Source organism: Glycine soja, chromosome 16 (genome assembly GCF_004193775.1).
Source record: "Glycine soja cultivar W05 chromosome 16, ASM419377v2, whole genome shotgun sequence".
Lineage (NCBI taxonomy): Eukaryota > Viridiplantae > Streptophyta > Magnoliopsida > Fabales > Fabaceae > Glycine > Glycine soja.
The window spans coordinates 30,903,456-30,919,760 of NC_041017.1; the positions used below are offsets into that span (position 1 = coordinate 30,903,456).

The 16,305-nt window shown below is 28.8% G+C and overlaps 1 protein-coding gene across 1 annotated transcript; it reads left to right on the forward strand.

Moving 5' to 3' along the window:
* The first annotated feature begins 6,540 nt into the window (after positions 1–6,540).
* LOC114389374 (MLO-like protein 12) lies at positions 6,541–13,730 on the forward strand. The gene is made up of 15 exons (XM_028350032.1): positions 6,541–7,031; positions 7,428–7,485; positions 7,593–7,840; positions 8,919–9,035; positions 9,164–9,224; positions 10,138–10,226; positions 10,444–10,518; positions 10,611–10,705; positions 10,847–10,896; positions 11,245–11,285; positions 11,400–11,573; positions 11,661–11,696; positions 12,286–12,353; positions 12,461–12,521; positions 12,934–13,730. The coding sequence occupies exons 1-15, from the start codon at positions 6,903–6,905 to the stop codon at positions 13,360–13,362; spliced, it is 1,731 nt and encodes a 576-aa protein (XP_028205833.1). The 5' UTR covers positions 6,541–6,902; the 3' UTR covers positions 13,363–13,730.
* The last annotated feature ends 2,575 nt before the right edge of the window (positions 13,731–16,305 follow it).

Sequence of the window (16,305 nt, forward strand, 5' to 3'; positions counted from 1 at the left end):
CTTAATTAATTGTCTACGTTAAAATTTATGAAGTTAATATAAAGTTAAGGTGAAGTGAAAATTTTAAATAGCAAGAGAATTTAAACCTTAATAATAATAATATAAAAAAATTTCATTATTTCTTTCCTCTAATTTAAAAGTAAATATATAAAAATTATAAAATTATAATTAAAAATAAGTTTAATTATTTTTTCTCTAATTTATTTTTTAGGTTCAATTTGAACTCTCATTATTTAAAGGTTCAATTAGGTCTTGTGTTTTCTGAAAATTATTTAATTAGGTCTTTTATTTTTAAAAGGTTCAATTAGACCTTTTGTTTTGAAATGAGTTCAATTTGATTTTTTTTCTTCTACCAACTTCAAAAAAATTAAGAAAAGGATCAAATTAGACTTGCTTTTAAATGAGACCAAATTGAACTTATTTTAAAAAAATAAAGAACTTAATTAAATATTTTAAAAGTAAAAGACCTAATTAAAATATTATGTTAAAAATTATAGGACTTATTTCAACCTTTTAATAATCTAACCCTAACTACAATTTGACAAGTAAAATCAATACTATAAAATCCTTAATCTAAAAGCAAAGAGAAAAGTCACTTAATATAGAGAAACACTCAATTTTATAAATGTGCAAATTCTGTTTTAGTTGCTTACAAGAGGTTGTTATTTATAGGCTAACTTAATCAACCTTGGAAAACAAAAGGAAAAATTCCACTAACATTTTTCATAAGGCATTAACTGCCTGACCAGTAACTCCCATTTGATATAACTTTCCACTAATCATCATAATGGTTTATGAAGCTAAAAAAACACTAAAATTTGACCTAAAAAAATATTAAAATACATCTGAGAATTTATTCCAACAAAAATAGGTGCAAAATTACATGGAAAAGAAAATAAGCCAATGAATATTTCCTGTCATGGGAATTTGGGCTTTTTATATTTTCTTCAAGTTAGGCTCAAATACTCATCAACTTGTAGAAAAAGTGATGCATTTTGGTGAAACCTATTATTCACATTGACCTAAACTTTCCTTGATCTCCTACTAGGACTTGGAAAGCTTTTTTCATCATCTTAGTCTTGAACTTAGTCATATATCTTTGAATTGGCTTGTTGGATCTTTATCAATATTCGACATGAATACCTTTAAGACGCACCCATCATGGTCAAGTGCACAAAAAGATTCAATACCTAGGACTTATAGAATTTAAGCTCACAAGAATCTTGATATTTCAACAATAATATGGAAAATTCAATGCGGTAATAGGAACACAATAACAAAGCAATATAAAACAAAATAAATTGTATCTAACGTGAAAGAGTTAGTGATGATCACTAATATAGAGCAAGAAAAGATAAACCACATGTGCATAAGAGACACAAAGATTTTAACATAGAAAACTCTTTAAAGTAAGGATAAAAATCATGAATTATTTAAACTGAAGAAATAACTTCATTGTGATCAATGAAGGTACAAAAAAGTCTCCTACAGGTGTGCGGAACAATGTTTACAATAAAGAAAGTCTCAATGTTTATTGTTGGTGTACAAGTATGAGGTGAAGTCTCACATTGGATAGTAATGAAAAAAAGATTAATCACTATATAAGTGGGAAAAAGACCCATAAATCCAAGCCTTAAGGTTTTGAATTAAAGTGTAATATCAACTTTACTTACATGGTTAATCATGGCCCATTAGTGAAAATGTTTTCAGTATTTACCCCCCTAAGATTCACAACAATTGGTATGATGAGTCAATGACTCGACTTGGTGACTGACATAGACAAGTAAAATGGAGTTTGTGGTGGATTCATGGACATGAAGATCTCTTGTATCGAAAGTCTACTTGATGAGTGAGTTCATACATGGAGGCTAGACAATGGGTCCTACAAGCGACGATGTAAGGTACTAAAGCATGTTAGCGACAATGGTTAGGCAGGGTCGAGGTAGCCACCACTAAGTTCTAATGGTCACAATGGAATGAAAATGACTTCCACTTGAGAGGGAGACTATCATGTAGAAGAGACTCATACTTGAAGCGAGATTATTGGAATACAAGTGTGAGGCGAAGTCCCACATTAAATAGGAATGAGAAGATTGAACATCATATAAGTGAGGATAAGATCCATAAATCTTAGTCTTTTAATTGTTTTAATTGTTTTTTTTAATAAATTTTTCATAATAAAATATAAATGTCTATTAGTATGTGTAATGACATCAAATTACAAATTATAATAAAAGTTTTTTAGTTTTTAAATTAATTTTTTTAAAATCATACACAATTATTTTTTATTGACTGATCATTTAAAAACTCATAACCTTAAAAAAAATATTCCAAAGGAGGTGAGTGTTTTTTACAAATTAAAAGTGTCATTGTAATTACAATTTTTCCTAGAAATTATTCATGAATCTAACTAACTATAATGATTTACAATAAACATTTTTTTTACTTGAACCTTTCATCAAGCATGGGAGTAAAAAAAAATTATTTACGAGTTTATAAAACGAGTATTTTTTTTTCTTTTAGACTCAATTAATTTACGATTTTTTATCATTAATTTAAAGTTAATAAAGCAAATACCAAAATAATTATTTTTTCTTTTTTTTCTTTTTACTTTCATCTCTTTAACCTTAATTCTATGATCTGAATTTCAGTAAACAACTAAATCGAAATTTTAAATGTACACGGACTTCTATTTTTTATTTGATATGAGTTAAGTTAAAAAAATATTAAATTACTAACATCTAGATATATTTGTCCCACTTTTTATACTTTCCCAGACTAAATTTTGCATTTTCATTTTTGAAGGATGCATTTGTCAGCAAAGTGGAAAGACCAAAAGTCAAAAAAATATTACAGTATATGTCACTATGCTGACAATTAGAGGTGATCATGTTGACAATCATTTCAGTGACAAATTCGTCCCTTCATGTCATGTAAACTATTTTATTAATGGTTACGGACGGAAGTTGACGGCCGGATATATTTGTCGTACTTTTTACATTTTCGGGGACTAAATTTTGTATTTTTATCTTTCAAGGATATATTTTTCAGCGAATTACACATTCACTGATAAAAAGTGACTATTTATCCAAAAATATATAGATAAGATAACATTTATGATGTGATAGAAAAAGAAATGTAGAGAAAAATAAAAGATATTAATAAAATGTATAAAATGAAGAATGATTTGTGTATGACTATTCCAACATAATTACATTCTTGGCATCCGATTTAAACTCTTAACTCAAAATATTAAAATAACAACTCTAACCACTTATGAGAAAATTAATACTTCCAAAAATTTTATTTGTAGATCAAAGTGATTATCTAAAGAATAGAAAAAAAAAAAAAAGTATAACGGTCCCCACAACTTATGTTTCTACATTTCATTCACGTTTTCTTTTTTCGGGGGCTTCTAGCAATCTCAGTAGACAATAATCTCATAATAATGTTAATGTGCTTCTCATTGGAAAATTTCACACAATATTCATTATGATACAATCAAACTAAGACTTTTAAAACGCTAAATCCATAGTATCAAAAACGCTAAATCCATACAATCAAATTTATGATTTTTTTCCAGTTCTAGAACTGGTCAATGAAACATAGCAAATTTGGCATTAATTGTTACAGATTTTCGTTAGCCGTGACTTCAATCAATCATTCGTCAGCGAAAACTATATAAACATTGGAGCCTTTATTTACCTATTTTAAAGCATATTTGTTTTCGTGTTGAAAATGCAGTCAGACGAATTCCAATAAATAAAATATAAAAGTAATAAATTTGGAGCTTTGACGTTTTGTCTCGGAATGTGATGACTTTGTTGGAAATGGATACACAAACATGCACTAAATCTCTCAAAATGTTCAATGCAAAATAATTTAAAAAACAATCTTGAATTTGGCATAGACAGACTTTTCAGATTACATTTATTTATTTATTTATTTATTCAAATCAAATGCTGCATACGGCTTTTGACGGTCCAAAAAGGAAATATATTTTTATGGTAATTGAATATATTATAGTTTTCATAATTTTCTGTGTAACATATGTTACACTAATATGATTTTTTTTAAGAAAATCAGTATATATTGATAGTATAAAAAGTTTTTTTTTATAATTTTATTTAATTGTAATTTATTATATATGATAAATTTATTAATTTTTATTCTAATTATTTTAAAAATTTTACTAATAATATTTTATAATTGATTATTAATGTAATTTTTTTGTAAACTGAAACCTGAAATTGAACTCTTCTTTCTTCCATATTTTTTTTTGGCATTAATAGAAGCGTCGTTTATAAAAGAAACCATTTATTTGTCAATCAGCATCAATCACGACGACAGCTAATCTGATTGTCCTTTTATTTTTCTTTTTTATTCTGTGACTGTCTCTGCTAGTTTATTTTTTTAGTACAGATTATAAGCAACAATTTCTCTTTTCAAATATTTGTACACATCTGCTAGTTTAATTTTAAAAGTTTAGTGAAAATATTCGGTAAAAAAATTTAAAGCATTTTGTTATTGGAGATTATAGTGACAATGAAGTAAATAATAATAACCCTGTAAAAAAAAGTAAATAATAATAATAAATTTTATTTTGAGTCTCTTTTCTTTTGAAAAATATCTCCTTATTTTTAAATTTATAAGTTAAATAATTCGATTTATATATTGAGTTAGGAATAAAAAAATTATTTTATATTAAATCTAAAAATTTTAGTTTATTATTTTAATTTTTAAAAGTAAAGCAACACAATTTATCAAAGCATTGAAAAGATGGTGTATATATATGATAATTCTAAATTTAATCTCTTAATATATTTTTTTAAATAAAATATTAAAAAATATTGAAAAGGATCGAATTATTATTATTATAAATGATAACAATACAATAATAATAATAAATGTTACTTTTTATTTTAAAAAATAATCAAATTATTCTTAAAATTATAGATTTAACGATTAAATTTATCTATTCAATAGTAAAACTTATTAATTTTACATCAAAAATAATTTTTTATTCAATCTATAATATTTAGTACATTATTGTATTTTTTTAAAAAAAAATCATACAATGTTGTCATAATCGTAAAAAATGGTTGGTGTACATGATAAATCTAAAATTAATCTCTTTATAAAAATTATTTAAAGAATATAAAATAAGTATCATCTCTAAGGTATATACCTAGTGACGGATAAAAAGAGACACTAAGTGAAAGTTTGGTTGCGATCAAATATATAAGAAGAGAGAGAAGAGGCACATAAGAGCAAAGAAGTGTGTTTGGTTGCAAAGATGTGCGGAGAAATGTTTTAAAGAATTCTGTGGAATCCACCTCTATTTTTTCTTGAGTAGATTTGAGAAGAATTTTTCACTGTCCAAATGTTTTGACTATCATGCCCTTTACCTGCCTCGTGGAACTTGTGGGCTTAGACACACAAAAGCAACTAGAGCTCATTCATCCCACTATTTGTATCAAATCTGAAACCAAGTGGGTTTATTTTTTGTCCCATAATTCTAGACTACTATACATAAAATGATAAGTCTTATTTGTTAGGTCAGCATGAAGTTGCTGAACATCTTGGCGTTTTTGGTAGTGGTGGTTTTCTAGTGGAAGAAATAATGAGAGAGGTTTTGTGTACTATTACAAGCTTCTTTTTCACTCTACTTCTTACCTATCTAGCTTCTTTTATCTTCTATTCTCTCATTTTCTCTCCTCACAACTAAATAATCTGAGTATGTTTTGGATAGAAAATTTTAATCGATGAAAGTAATTTATCTGAGAATTTGAATTTCTGTAATCTAAACTTTATTGTTTGAATGTTTTTTTTAAGAATTTAAATGTTTGGAATTTTAAAACAGAATTTTAAACAACTAAAAATGTGGAATTTTAATTTCCTTCTAAAAGGTGAGAAATTGAAATTTTTTTTATATAAAAGAATCTTCTAAAACCTTTACGTATTCTCTTACTAACTTTCATCATCTCTTCTACCTCAAAGTTCCTGAAATCTTTAAAATGTTAAAAATTCTTAACTTTAATTTTTTTTATCCAAACACAAAATTTTAAAAATAAAAGAATTTGAATTGAAGTATTTGAAATTCTTAAAATTTAAAATTTCTTAAAATTTAAAATTCTCTCATCCAAACACACTCTAAAAGAATTCTTACTGTTACAATGGTTAAAAGTCCACCATTGTATCAAAAACTCACCGTAAACTAATGGCTTAATATCCTTTGGTAATTACTTGTCGGTAAATTTTATCACGGCCTCAAAAAACCCTAAATAATACAACGAGTTAAACTTATTATTATAACTTGATGGTAATAAGGTGAGTTTAATCGTGAGAAAATAAGTGATAAGAGAAGAAATATAAAAGAAATGTAGATCATGTGATTTAATATAAGATAAATACATATATAAAGACAAGAAAAAACTGTGCAAGTACACGAATATATAGTATTGTTTAATTTTCTTAAAATTGATCTATCTCCATTTTCTTCTAATATTTAAATAAATTGTTGACCCGTGGTTTTATAAGCAGTCTTGATACTCTGCGACTCTGCGACTCTGCGCCACCCTTCTTATCTGCTCTCCTTCTTTGACTAATCACCGCTTTTGAACATGTCTAACGTATCGTTGCCATAAAATGTGACTTGTTCTTTTCTCTCATATCGTGTCTTGCGTAGATATATATTCCAACACGCTTATCTCTTGCATATTAGAACATACTCATCTTATATATTAACAAATTCAAAGTGCAAACACCCTTTCATTTTATTTCATAGAAATCTCCAATTTTTTTTGATAAAGCATAGTCCTCATTCTATACTATAGCTACACAATCTTCCGAATCTTCGATTAAACCGTGTTTTTTTTAACGGTTGAGAAAAATAGCAAGACATGGCTGAAAATACCCAAGTTTATGAACGAACTCTGGAGGAAACACCAACCTGGGCTGTTGCGGTTGTGTGTTTTGTGCTGCTTTCGGTTTCAATCGTCATAGAACATATTATTCATGGTATTGGAAAGGTAATTAAACTAGGCAGGGTTTATGTTTTACTCAAAAGACATGCTTATTATTATTATTATTATTATTAATGTTGTTAACCATAAAGTAGAATAAATAGTTTTTACGTAGTTAATTAACCATCATTTAGTATAATATTATGAATAATCATCGATACTTTATAGTGTTATTCAAGGTTTTAAATTCTGGTCATGCGGTCGCAGTTTTGTCGCAATTCATGATATTATAGGAAATTGCCAACAAATGCAACTGAAACTCCAAAAAATTTGATTTTAAAACCTTTTGTATATTATTCTATCTTTGTGATTCAATATTGATATTTCTAACATCTGCCTTGTACCTTGTTCGGTTCATCCCTGACCTCTTGGTGTGTAACTTGCTACTTCTAATTATTGCAGTGGTTCAAAAAGAAACACAAAAATGCTCTCTTTGAAGCGTTGGAAAAGGTGAAAGGAGGTACTTGTGCTCTTCTTTAAATTCATCATGGTTGAATTCTTGTAATAGTTGCTGCTGAATTTGAGTTTCTAATTAAAAACAATTTTCTTTGACATTTTTCTGTTCAGAGCTTATGCTGCTAGGATTCTTATCCTTGCTCCTAACTGTGTTGCAAGATCCAATTTCTAAGATATGCGTATCAAAAAATGTTGCATCCACTTGGCATCCTTGTGCTAACCCAAAGGCCCCAAAAACATCTCAATCTGAGGATGAATCTGAAGACTTTCAGATCAATTCTAGGAAACTCCTACAATATTATGACATCATACCAAGGCGTGTTCTAGCTACAAAAGGATACGACAAGTGCGATGAAAAGGCAAGTTGAGCATCTTCACTGTTGAGTTATTTGTTACTTTTTATTGCATTGAAAGAACAACTTGTGTATATAACAGGCTTGCGAAGATAAGAATAATATTTTGCCCACATCCACCTACTTAAAAATTATTAGGTGATGGTTCTGACTAATTTTCATATAACATATAATTAAGTGTTATTATAAATTAAAATTTGAATACATATTACTTAGAGATTGATAGGTTTATAAATACCTGCTTAATACTTCTCCTTGTCTATATCCCAAAGAGAGAAAGAAATATAACAAAAATAAGTTATATGATATGAGATAAAAGAAAAAAAAAAGTCAAACAAATGTTTATTTATAGCCTTAGAGTATAAAAATCGAGATTAAAGATATAATTTAAAAAATCAAGGTTATGATGAGAGAAATACTATTAGAAATGAAATAATAAATATCACTAAAATGATGCAGATTAAAAAATAACATACATATTTTTATACCTTAAATCAATTTTAGTCTCTCTATTTTATTCAATTCACAATTTTGATCCTTACATTTTAAAATAGAAATATTTGGTTACTAAATATTAAAAAAAACAACTACTTTAGTTTTCTTATTTCAAAATAAAGACATTTTTGGTCTTTTTATTTTACAAAATTTATAATTTTAATCAAATTGTCAAATTTGTCTAAGCTTTAATTTTTTTATTTTGGTTAAGTTGAATCCTAAGCATAACATATTAGGTAGCATAAAAAAATAATTTAGTTAATTATGATGTAAGAAATAAAATGTAGATAAATTGAAAATTGGATCAAAATTATATTTTCTTTTAAAATATGAGATCAAAATTATAAATTTTTTAAAATAAGAAAATCAAATATCTCTATTTTAATATATAAGAACTAAAATCTCAATTTTTAAAACAGAGAGATCAAATGTCTCTGTTTTAAAATTAAAAAAAAATTATAAATTAAGAAAAATATAAATATCAAAATTGCATTTAAGTATATTTTTATATATTTTTAATTTTGGCCAATTTTATATATTTGTAGTTAATTATTGTAGATGGTTTTGATGGGTGATTTTGCATTTGCAGGGAAAAGTTGCTTTTGTTTCAGCATATGGGATTCACCAGCTCCATATATTCATCTTTGTGCTGGCCATTTTTCATATTCTACAATGCATTGTAACACTGGCTTTGGGAAGAACTAAGGTATACTCTCATGTCCTCCCCCCGATTTTGACTTCAGAGATGCTCCTATATATAGTTTCAGAACTTGTGTGCGGGATTTTTCTTTGTTGCTCTGTGGGTGAATTCATTGTTTGGTTCAATGGACGCAGATGAGAAAGTGGAGAGCATGGGAAAATGAAACCAAGACTATTGAATATCAATTTTATAACGGTAAAACTCCATAATTTCTTGTTACTCATTTGTTAGGTGCCAAATAATGTCAATGATATCGTATTTTCTATGCCAAGATTTCAACCATGCATATATATATATATATAATTAAATATTCATTGGCTTGATGTACGTGATAACATGGAGGTTGACTTTCTTACAGTTTTGATGTGACTTTTAGGTGGAACACGTCTTGCGTTTGTTTTGGATGAGAAACAAAAACACTATTTTTTATTATAATAGTAGTACATTATTCGTTAGCAGGTCAATTTTACAGAATAATATGGGTTTGTTCTCTTTATTTAGTGGAAGTTAATTACTTAAAATACACCTAATAATAAAGTTAATATAAATTAAAATTAAAAGTGCGTTATAAAATGTATTATAAATATTTTTTTATAATAACACTTTCATTTATTTTAATGTATAATTTTTTATGTTGATAATTTTTAAAATATACTAATATATACTTGATACAATGACTTATAGTAGTGATGAAAATGTAGTAGCTAGATAAATTAAATTACTGCTATCAACTGTCAAAATATTATAAGGTACCGATAATAAAGTGTGGGAAAATCTGCATATATTCATTCGATAACGAAACTACATTTTTATGTTAAATGTAAACCATGACTTACACTTATCTTTATAATTTCTTTATACTGTTAATACATATATTATTGATTTACACTAATATTTTTATATCAAAAACGAAAAAGTTAAAAAAAAATTCCCCACAAGAAAATAGTAGCCATTCTTGGCTGGTTAAATATACTTTTTCAAGATATATCGTAAAGAATGGGTCTCTGTTTTTGCTTTCGGCCATTTTATATGGTCCATCTCTCTCTTTTCTTCTTATAAAGTTGGTCCATCTCTGATTGTGCCATTTATGAATGTGTACATATTACAGATCCTGAGAGGTTCAGGTTTGCAAGGGACACAACATTTGGAAGAAGGCACTTGAACTCTTGGAGCCAGTCAACAATTTCGTTATCCATAGTAAGGACACGTTTATTCGACTTACAAATGAAATATGCTAAAATTCCTCAATTGAGTTATTAATTTTTCACAAGGAGACTAATAAGCCATTAGCCAGCTTTTGAATTTCAAGTGTTTAATTAATTAGTTGTGATTAGTTGTGATTAGTTTGTGACACATAATAAATACATTAATTTCTAAGTTTCTAACTAATGCCTTTGTACGATGCTCGAATCAGGTTAGCTTCTTCCGACAATTCTTTGGATCTGTCAACAAAGTTGACTATTTAACATTACGACATGGATTCATCACGGTGAGTTATGTTTGAAAAAATTTCCTAATTTTGACACTTTTTTTTGGGGGCATTTCAAAATGGAAAGACTATTATATTTGTGATTATTTTAGGCGCATCTGGCACCGGGAAGTCATGCAAGATTTGATTTCCAAAAGTACATCGAAAGATCACTTGAGGAGGATTTTAAAGTTGTAGTGGGGATAAGGTATGTTACATTGATTTACGAGTTATTGTAAATTCCCTTATTATGCTAGTCTTCGATTCCGATAAATAAATAAATAAAAACATTGATTTGTTTTCATTAACTTAACCATCGTTTTAAGCTCAATGGTTTTGTGACTTGCAGCCCAATCATATGGTTCTTCGCAGTGCTATTCCTGCTGACTAATACACATGGTAAGCAGTATTCAAAATTTTTAATGATGTAAAACTTTAATTTAGTCTATTAAATTGCCTGCATCACTCAATTTGGTCCCCAGTGTTACAAAGAAGCAAATTTAATCTTTATAACTCTGGCAATCATTATTCAATTTAAGTTCTGTTTGTTTTAAAGTTGAGTTTAAATGATTTTATTAGAATTAATTTTGTACTGTTGAACAAGGTAATTAACTATGTGCTCTTTTACAGTTGTACCTCTGTGCACCAGCAATATAATGCAACTTATTTATGCAGAAAATATAAATTCTAAAATGTTCCAGTTTATCCCACTAATCTTAGTTTAAATTTTTTGTTCTATGTGGACAGGGTGGTATTCCTATTATTGGCTTCCATTCATCCCATTAGTGGTAAGCACAGATTACTACTCATTCTGTTTATGTTGCCTATTTTCCTGTCTATATTTCCTTTCTTGATGTAAGTATATAAATAACTTATTGTTATATTTAATGTGAATTTTACAGATAATCTTATTAGTGGGTGCTAAGTTACAAATGATCATAACAAAGATGGGACTGAGGATTACAGACAGAGGAGAAGTTGTCAAAGGTGCACCTGTGGTTGAGCCAGGCGATGATCTGTTCTGGTTCAACCGTCCTCGCCTCCTTCTCTTTTTGATTCATCTTGTTCTGTTTCAGGTAACTTCACTATTTCTTTTTCTTAGATTCTTTCATCTAAGGAATTCTTGTGCTCAGAAAATAACTTTGTTTGCTTGTATGTTGCAGAATGCTTTTCAACTCGCATTTTTCTCTTGGAGTACTGTAAGTTTATCGATTTTGATCAAGTTTTCTTTAATTTGTAACTTACAAGCTCACATCGGTTATTGCTACAACATTGAAGAAAATTTTAGCAATGCTTAATATTATGAAGTACAAACATGCATGCATTCAGGAATCATGTCGTTTCTCTGCTATGAAATAATTTGTTTAAATAAAATGACAATCTTTATCAGTATTAGGAGACAATCTTTATAACTGAGTTAGTATTTCTAAATTGTCAAATCACATGAAAGCTCTCTCCTCTTGAATTAGAAGAAGTAAGAACCTAGCTAATACCGAAACTTTATGTTTAAATTTGATTTTAATTTGGGAAGAAAAATTGAACACTGGATCACTAGGTGAACAAATTTGATACCATGTAAAAAATAAACACTTCAAGAAGTTGAGAAATTCCATAACTAGAGTATTTGATTAACATCTCTGACATAACTGAAAAGCCAGCTTCCTAAAAGGTACAACACGTTATTAGCAAAAGGAGATGTCTAGTAATAGATAACAAGAATAAAGGAAGAGCCACTTCCATCCAAAGCTGCAAGATTTTTCTTAACTTCTCCATAATTTTCTGTTTCAGTATGAATTCTCCGTAAAGTCTTGCTTCCACGAAACAACCGAAGACAATGTCATAAGACTTGTAACGGGGTAAGTTCATTTTCTGTTATAAAAAGTGCACGTGCCAATATATAGAACAACCATTAATTAGTTCATTATATATATAACTAACAAAGAAGTGGCAATTTTAATTTCAGGGTTGTCATACAAGTTCTGTGCAGCTATGTGACATTGCCTCTATATGCTCTAGTCACACAGGTCTCACTTATCCATCTAAGCATATATATATATATATATATATATATATATATATATATATATATATTTTTTCTTGGCATAAATTTAGTCTCTCAAATAGGGGTCTGTCTTTTTTAGTCCTCTAAATTAAAATTTGTATATTTTTAGACCCTTATATTTGCAAAATTAGTCCTTTTTTCTGTTCCTTCCGGTCTTTCATGCGGTTAAAAAGCACCATAGCTTGTGTATCTACACTGTCAAAAATTAGTCAGGAGGGAATAAAAGAAAAGCATTTTGCAAATTTGAATGATTAGAAAATGAAAATTTTAATTTGGGGTTTAAAAAGACAAACCTCAAATTTGAGGGACTAAAAATATATTTAAGTCATTTTTCTTTCCCCAGACTAACCACTGATTTCATTTTGTTTTTGCAGATGGGTTCAACCATGAGGCCCACCATCTTCAATCAGAGAGTAGCATCAGCTCTGAAGAACTGGCACAACACTGCCAAGAAGCATGTAAAAAACAGTAAGCACACCACACCATTCTCAAGCAGGCCATCAACCCCTCAATATGGTATGTCTCCAACTCATCTGCTACACAAACACCTTGCTGGAAGAAGTGAGAGTGCACAAACTTCTCCAAGAACATCCAACTATGAAAATGAACAGTGGGGTGTTGAAGGATCACCTTCCCCGAGCCACCATGCAGTAGCTGCTGATGAAACCCAGATGCAAGTTTTGGAGCCAGGCTCAGGCTGCTCAGGTTCAGCACCAGAATTGCCTATTAGCTCTCAACTTGATATCAGAGTTAGTTCATCTGAGTTTTCGTTTGAGAAAAGACACATTCCTGGAAGTGATTAGATGTGTAGATTTAGTTTTTAGTTAACCGGTTCAAATGTGCAGCTTCTGTACATATCAAAGTTCCAAATGCATGCATGCTTTTGCTGCAATGCAAAGCCATGCATTTGAAGAATGAGGCATAATCTTTTTTGATGGAGCACGATTTGTTGAATGAGGAGTGACACTTTGTTGAAGGCAAATTTGCTGTTGAAATTTCATTATGTGTACATGAATGTGTACAACAACAAAATATGTTTCCCTTCCAAATGACTAATGTTAGGTCATGGGTTCAAAGAACTGTTTTAAGTGAGTGTTTGGATATGTGTATGTAAAATTCATTTTGAATTAATGCGATTTTTTAATTGATTCTTATAAACTTGATTTGTAGTAACATGATTTTTGTTTGTGTATCAGATATTAGAAAAGTGAATTTGATACATAATGTTGTCTGAAAACATGTAGCAAAATTAATTTTGAGCGCATAATTACCAAAATGCATGTAAGGGTATGCAAATAAGTTCAAGGGTGTAATAACGTCAGCCTAATGGAATATTCATTGTCTTCCTTGAATTATGCATGAAACATATTTCAGTTTTAGTTCAAATCGAGATGTTGGTTGGTACGTAAATACTAAACCAAAGTAATAAAGGAGATTCATGATGTAATCACTAGAAAACTAATGTGGTGGTTGCGAATAAGTTGCACTCAACGCCAATTGCGTTGAAAAAAAATGATTACATTGTTTTAGCTTCTGTATCTTGAAATGCATATTTTGTTTTTTTTTGTTGAACGTGAGTTTCAATGTTTAACCAAACACATATTATATCTATAATAACAAATGGATAGATTTGAATTATTATATGGGTTGTTAGACCTTGAAAGTAGTAGAATCAGCTCCTCAACTCAAAATTGTATCTACATACACATCAACTACGCATCCGGTTTTACGGTAGCGACTATACAATCAGTTAGCCCAAAATCGACTACATATGGATCTGGTTAATCAGTCTCAAGCATTTGAATCCAATACCTCTCATTTTGAATCTTGTGTCTTCCAATGGAAACTAAATGGACAAAAATGTCCCGTCTTCTTTCTTTTGTCTTCTTCCACTAGTAATGCGCCCGACCCTTCTCATTCGGCCCTGCGCCATCCTCCACCATGCCACCTACCACTGCATCACACGCCACCCATCATCACAAAAATCAAAAATCAAATCAGCACCACCACGCCACACACCTTCGCACCACACAACACCACCCCACGACCACCTAGAAAGGAAATTGTTGATATGAAACTTCTATTATGAAATTGTTGATATGAAATTTCTAAGAATATATGTATTATGAAACAATTATTTTATAATAGGAAAAATCTCGTTCTGAAATAGTTGTTCTACAAGTATTTAAGTATTATGAAATAACTATTCTATAATAAAAAAAATTATACACTTTTGGAATAATTATTTCTAATAGAAAAAATTATTTCCAGAAAAAGTGTTTGAGATTCTTTTATTATGGAATAATTGTTCCATAATACATATACAATTTTAAAACAATTATTTTGTAATAGCAAAAATTTCATTAAGAATGAGATTTTTTCTATTATGAAATAATTCTTCCATAAAAGATTTATATAATTAAATTCAAAAATTTTAGTATAATTATTTTATGAATCAATGATTGCATAAATTTTTATCGACTTAAATATATTTTTAATCTGTTTGTTTCTCTTGTTTCTTTCCATTAAATAAATAAACAATGATACTTCCTGATTTTTTTTTCTTTCTTCTCAAATCAAAAGAGCATTGCTTGATTATTAAATCATATATTCCCTGTGGAAATGATACTCTACATACTTCTTACGTGTAGGACCGGTGCACTTGCAGCAATCTTAACACTTTCCGTACCTCCAAGAGATAGTTAGACTGCATAGGGTACCAATTCACATAGTGTTAAATAGAAATCCTAAATTTATCTCTAGATTTTTTAAGGCACCCATCAAGCCTTTAGTGCCAAGCTCAATTTTAGCATTGCCTACCATCTTCAGTTAGATGATTAGAGTGGGAGGGACTATATAGTTTTTAGAGGTTATTCTTAGGACTTGCATCTTAGAGGAGAAAGGGAGTTGGGATATGTACTACTTACCTTTGATAGAGTTTTCTTACAATAACAGATCCCACTTTAGCATAATATGATACATTAATTACGATGTCTTGTATGGTAGGAAATGATATAGAAACCTGTTGTAAAATGCTATTTTTGCACTAGTGAATATTTTTTTATGCGTTTTGCACTAGCTAGTGAATATAAAATTACATTGTTGATATCCAATAATGTTATACAAATAACAGAATTCAAACATATATATCTTCTCCAAGCATTACTCTCTCTAACAATTAACAATGGAAAAAAAAGTCAAACGTTCTAAATGCATGTAATGCAAATAATACTAGTTTAATAACGTATGTTTTATTAGTAAAGTTAAAAATTTTAGATTCACTTTCTTTTTAGTTAAACACATTAAATGATTTGATTACCAAGTTGTGGATTTGAGAACCTTGGTGATCAATAATATTAGTAAATATTTTTACAAACGTTTATTGAGTCTTAAAACATGTTTTGATTCTGATAAGTCCCTGAGACTTAACTCACCTATATTTTTACCGTGAAAAAAAAATACATAAAATTCATTGAATAAAAGCTCACATAACAATTGGATTAGTGATCAATATGTTGATTATGTTATGAGTCATAAAAACACAAAATTAGTTATAATTAAAACCACTATAATTTTTTTAGGTCCCATTAATTTTATTTTTGTGTTGGTAATGTCACGTTAGTCACCAAGTAAAGTAAGAAGGGTGAGCTGTAGATTTGCATATAAGGCTTCAATATTTGGTCATCAACCACAACCCAAAGATACTGAAATTACTAAAGGCAAAAAATACAAGAAGCTAGATGATC

Excerpts from the sequence above, each read along its gene's own strand:
- LOC114389374 (XM_028350032.1), top strand. The coding sequence starts at position 6,903 with ATGGCTGAAAATACCCAAGTTTATGAACGAACTCTGGAGGAAACACCA. Across the intron at positions 10,519-10,610 it reads TACGACATGGATTCATCACG|GCGCATCTGGCACCGGGAAG; the intron begins GTGAGTTATGTT and ends TGATTATTTTAG. Across the intron at positions 12,522-12,933 it reads TATATGCTCTAGTCACACAG|ATGGGTTCAACCATGAGGCC; the intron begins GTCTCACTTATC and ends TTGTTTTTGCAG.